General features: G+C 40.4%; 1 protein-coding gene across 1 annotated transcript; it reads left to right on the top strand.

The window, feature by feature from the left end:
• The first annotated feature begins 1,078 nt into the window (after positions 1-1,078).
• LOC139183889 (olfactory receptor 7A17-like) lies at positions 1,079-2,080 on the top strand. Its single transcript, XM_070792191.1, has one exon. It carries the CDS (start codon positions 1,079-1,081, stop codon positions 2,006-2,008), a length of 930 nt encoding a protein of 309 aa, XP_070648292.1. The 3' UTR covers positions 2,009-2,080.
• Positions 2,081-5,716: the final 3,636 nt, after the last annotated feature.

Raw genomic sequence — 5,716 nt, 5'->3', positions numbered from 1 at the left:
TAAACAGTGAAACAGTGTGAGACGGAATGAGGGAACATGGAAATAACATTGATTAGGAGGCCTGGGAATGTTGTGTGAGTGTGTGTGTGTCTGTGTGTGTGTGTGTGTGTGTGTGTGCATGCTTTGTGAACTGAGAGCAGTGCTCAGAGTAGGGGTACCTGGAATGGTGTATTCCAAAGTAACTCATAATACAGAGACCATAACTCATTCAAGAAAGTGCTAAGGAAGGGATCATTTTCAATTCATCAGATGCCTTTACAATGAGATTAATAAAGTGTAAGATTTACATTCATAGTGTGGACAATGGGCTCCCTGTGTCTTAAAGCCTGAGCAGCAGCAGACAGGTTTCCTCCCTCCTCAACATCCTCTAATATCATCTCTCATCACTCTGTGGCTTATTCTTTTCCCACCACACAGTGGCTCATTCTGGGCCTTGAGCTTCTGAAGCACACTTCTTCCCCAGGGCCTTTGCACTGGCTGTTCCTTCTGCCAGGCACATATTCCTCAGATAACCTTGTCTTTCTCTCTCTCTCTCTCGTTCTTCTTTAAGATGTCTGTTAAAGTGCTACCTTATTTGCATGTCTTGGTTGAAGTCCCAATAAAAATAACACATTCTATCCACTCTTTCCTTTATATATGCTTTCTTTTTCTTCATTGCATCTGGGCTATTAAACATGTTACATTGTTATTATTTTTGTTTGATTATATTTTCTCACTGCCATAAGTCTTTAGATTGTAAAGACTTATTTTTAAACATCCCTATGCTCTGGCTATGCCTGAAGAATTGTCTGTAGTCAATATATATTCCTCAAATGCATGAAAGATATTCTCAAAAACAGTAGTATACACTATGCTTGAATATCAGGCTGACAGTGGGAAAGAAATTCTATAAAAATGGAATAAGGATCCCCTTAATGAGGACCAGGCAAGCCACCAAATACAGAAATTAATATATTGGCTCTACAATATAAACATAGCATTAATTCTAGGTTCTTAAGTCGGTTATTAATTCTAAATTATCAAGTTGCTTATGTGAAAATTAATCTTTTTAAATTTTTCTGGTAGTCACCTCCAGCACATGGAACCACAGAATGATACACGAATTTCAGAACTTTTTCTTCTGGGATTCTCAGATGCACCAGCACTTCAGCCCCTCATATTTGGGCTTTTCCTCTCCATGTACTTGATCTCTGTATTTGGGAACCTGCTCATCATCCTGGCTGTCAACTCAGACTCCCACCTCCACACCCCCATGTACTTCTTCCTCTCCAACCTGTCCTTTGTAGACATCTGTTTCACCTCCACCACCATCCCAAAGATGCTGTGGAACATCCAGACACAGAGCAAAGTTATAACTTATGAAGGCTGCATCACACAGATGTATTTTTTTGTACTCTTTGCAGTGTTGGATGACTTACTCCTGACTGTGATGGCCTATGATCGCTTCGTGGCCATCTGTCACCCCCTGCACTACACGGTCATCATGAATCCCTGGCTCTGTGGAGTGCTGGTGCTGGTGTCCTGGATCATGGGTGTCCTGAATTCTTTGCTACAAAGTTTAATAGTTTTGGATCTGACCTTCTGTGAAGACTTAGAAATCCCCCAATTTTTCTGTGAACTCAATCAGGTCATCCAACTTGCATGTTCTGACACCTTTCTTAACAACATGATGATATATTTTACATCACTGCTTCTGGCCATTGGTCCCCTGGCTGGAATCCTTTACTCTTACTATAAGATAATTTCCTCCATATATAGAATAGCATCAACTCAGGAGAAGTATAAGGCATTTTCTACCTGTGCATCTCACCTCTTGGTTGTTTCCTTATTTTATTGTACAAGCCTTGGAGTGTACCTTGGCTCTGCTGGTACCCACAGCTCCCACTCAAGTGCAACAGCCTCAGTGATGTACACTGTGGTCACACCCATGTTGAACCCTTTCATCTACAGTCTGCGGAATAAAGACATAAAGAGAGCTCTGAAAGCATTTATAGGACAGCAGCTCTAACCAGGATGGCTTTCCTGCATCTCAAGAAGTGCCCTTGATTGCAGGACAAAGAGCAACTGAGCCAGGAACTGCTTTTCCTTGATCCATTGTGGAAATAAACCTTGTTCCTTCTATTGATTTCCATGAGTGTCCATTTCTTTGTCTCCACCTCTTTATACAATTTAAGTAACTCACTTTGCAATTCACTTCCTGAGTCTGATAAAGTTTTCCCATTTATCTTTTGTCCCACGACACAAAATGTTTCCCAAGTTTTGATCTGAAATATTTGGATATTTTTATTTCATTCATAGAACAACAAGGATTTCTTAAGAATAATTTCTTCTCAAATGATATATACTATCCCAAGTAACTTTCATCTTATTTTCCTGAAAAGATAGTCATGTTACATAAAAGAAAAAAAGTAAATTGTTTACCTACGAATTAAGGGTTAATTTACTGCAGATGGTGACTGCAGCCATGAAATTAAAAGACGCTTGCTCCTTGGAAGGAAGGTTGTGACCAACCTAGATAACATATTCAAAAGCAGAGACATTACTTTGCCAACAAAGGTCCGTCTGGTCAAGGCTATGGTTTTTCCTGAGGTCATGTATGGATGTGAGAGTTGGACTGTGAAGAAGGCTGAGCGCCGAAGAATTGATGCCTTTGAACTGTGGTGTTGGAGAAGACTCTTGAGAGTCCCTTGGACAGCAAGGAGATCCAGCCAGTCCATTCTGAGGATCAGCCCTGGGATTTCTTTGGAAGGAATGATGCTAAAGCTGAAGCTCCAGTACTTTGGCCACCTCATGCGAAGAATTGACTCATTGGAAAAGACTCTGATGCTGGGAGGGATTGGGGGCAGGAGGAGAAGGGGACGACAGAGGATGAGATGGCATCACTGACTCGATGGATGTGAGTCTGGGTGAATTCCGGAAGTTGGTGATAGACAGGGAGGCCTGGTGTGCTGCGATTTATGGGGTCGCAAAGAGTCGGACACGACTGAGTGACTGAACTGAACTGAACTGAAGGGTTAATTTATCTCCCTCATAAAAGAAGAACATGAACAATGTCTCAGGGTTCATTCTACCTCTCTGTTCCTGCATGTGTAACGTATAGTTTTCCAAGATATGTCAGCTCCAAGAGTCTCATCGTCTTATGCAAATTCCAGATAGAAAGAGAAAAGGCTGCTACTGAGCATTTCAATATTCCCACCCAATACCTTAACATATTGTCCATGACTGTCCATGATTGAAAAGGATGTGGAAAATATGGTATCTTTGCTGGGCATCTGACTGCTTCCAGATATAATCAGGCTCTGTCAAAAGGGAAGAGGGGAACGGAAAAGTTACATAACCAATCTATAATGAGCAATCACAAGATTGACAGTATCCAGAACATTAAAACAAACAATTGCTTGATACAAGCAGGAAGATCTTGTTCAAAAGGACATTGATCTTCCTAATTCTCATAAAACAGTCACATTGTGTGATGAAGAAAGCACTGTCTCCAGCCAATTCCTTCAAGGAACTGAAAAACATTGTAAGGTTTTTGAATATTTCTTAACATAGGCTAGAGACATGACACATGATAATCCACACCCTGTAGTAAAACTGAGGCAGTGATGTTGTATAATGGCTTGGGTATTGAGGTATTTGGGGAAAATTCAGCAGCCAACCTTGACGAGAGTGAAAGGGCAAATCCCATCTGAGTGACAAGAGCTTTCAGAATCCTGAGTAAACACTTGGTGCACTGCCTTAGACAACAATTTCCTTTATTAACATTAATTTAGTGGCTCCAGTTAACACATATGCATCTGATTCAGGGCTTTCCTGGTGGCTCCGACAGTAAAGAATCTGCCTGCAGTGTGGGAGGCCAGGGTTTAATCTCTGGGCTGGGAAGATCCCCTGGAGAAGGACATGGCAACCCACTCCAGTATTCTTGCCTGAAGAATCCCCATGGACAGAGGAAGCTGATGGGCTACAGTCTATGGGGTCAGAAAGAGTCAGACACAACTGAGCAACTAAGCGCAGTATATCTGATTCAATCGTAAAATATGATGCTGTCAAAGTACTGCACTAAATATGCCAGTAAATTTGGAAAACTCAACAGTGTCCACAGGATTGGAAAAGGTCAGTTTGCATTCCGATCCCGAAGAAGGGCAATGCCAAAAATGTTCAAACTGCTGCTGCTAAGTTGCTTCAGTCGTGTCTGACTCTGTGCGACCCCATAGATGGCAGCCCATCAGGCTCCCCCGTCCCTGGGATCCTCCAGGCAAGAACACTGGAGTGAGTTGCCATTTCCTTCTCCAATGCATAAAAGTGAAAAGTGATTTTGTAATAGAGCCTGAAGTCAGATAGGTTGATTCCTCCAGTTCCATTCTTCTTTCTCAAGACAGCTTTGGCTATTCGAGGTTTTTTGTATTTCCATACAAATTGTGAAATTATTTGTTCTAGCTCTGTGAAGAACACCGTTGGTAGCTTGATAGGGGTTGCATTGAATCCATAAATTGCTTTGGGTAGTTTACTCATTTTCACTATATTGATTCTTCCAATCCATGAACATGGTATATTTCTCCATCTATTAGTGTCCTCTTCGATTTCTTTCACCAGTGTATTATAGTTTTCTATATATAGGTCTTTAGTTTCTTTAGGTAGATATATTCCTAAGTATTTTATTCTTTCCATTGCAATGGTGAATGGAATTGTTTCCTTAATTTCTCTTTCAGTTTTCTCATTATTAGTGTATAGGAATGCAAGGGATTTCTCTGTGTTGATTTTATATCCTGCAACTTTACTATAATCATTGATTAGTTCTAGTAATTTTCTGGTGGAGTCTTTAGGGTTTTCTATGTAGAGGATCATGTCATCTGCAAACAGTGAGACTTTTAGTTCTTCTTTTCCAATTGAACAAAATAGAAAGCCCAGAGATAAATCCACACACATATGGACACCTTATCTTTGACAAAGGAGGCAAGAATATACAATGGAGAAAAGACAGTCTCCTTAACAAGTGGTGCTGGGAAAACTGGTCAACCACTTGTAAAAGAATGAAACTAGAACACTTTCTAACACCATACACAAAAATAAACTCAAAATGGATTAAAGATCTCAACGTAAGACCAGAAACTATAAAACTCCTAGAGGAGAACATAGTCAAAACACTCTCCAACATACATCACAGCAGGATCCTCTATGACCCACCTCCCAGAATATTGGAAATAAAAGCAAAAATAAACAAATGGGACCTAATTAAACTTAAAAGCTTCTGCACAACAAAGGAAACTATTAGCAAGGTGAAAAGACAGCCTTCAGAATCGGAGAAAATAATAACAAATGAAGCAATGGACAAACAACTAATCTCAAAAATATACAAGCAACTCCTACAGCTCAACTCCAGAAAAATAAAGGACCCAATCAAAAAAAGGGCCAAAGAACTAAATAGACATTTCTCCAAAGAAGACATACAGATGGCTAACAAACACATGAAAAGATGCTCAACATCACTCATTATCAGAGAAATGCAAATCAAAACCACTATGAGGTATCATTTCACAGCAGTCAGAAGGGCTGCGATCCTTAAGTCTACAAGCAATAAATGCTGGAGAGGGTGTGGAGAAAAGGGAACTCTCTTACACTGTTGGTGGGAATGCAAACTAGTATCCATGATGGAGAACAGTGTGGAGATTCCTTAAAAAACTGGAAATAGAACTGCCTTATGATCCAGCAATCCCAC

Source organism: Bos indicus, chromosome 7, assembly GCF_029378745.1.
Source record: "Bos indicus isolate NIAB-ARS_2022 breed Sahiwal x Tharparkar chromosome 7, NIAB-ARS_B.indTharparkar_mat_pri_1.0, whole genome shotgun sequence".
NCBI lineage: Eukaryota > Metazoa > Chordata > Mammalia > Artiodactyla > Bovidae > Bos > Bos indicus.
Note: the sequence above shows the minus strand (reverse complement) of the source record. Positions and strands in the feature narration are given on the sequence as shown.

What these genes read in the sequence shown, in the direction of transcription:
- LOC139183889 (XM_070792191.1), top strand. Translation starts at nt 1,079, where the DNA reads ATGGAACCACAGAATGATACACGAATTTCAGAACTTTTTCTTCTGGGA.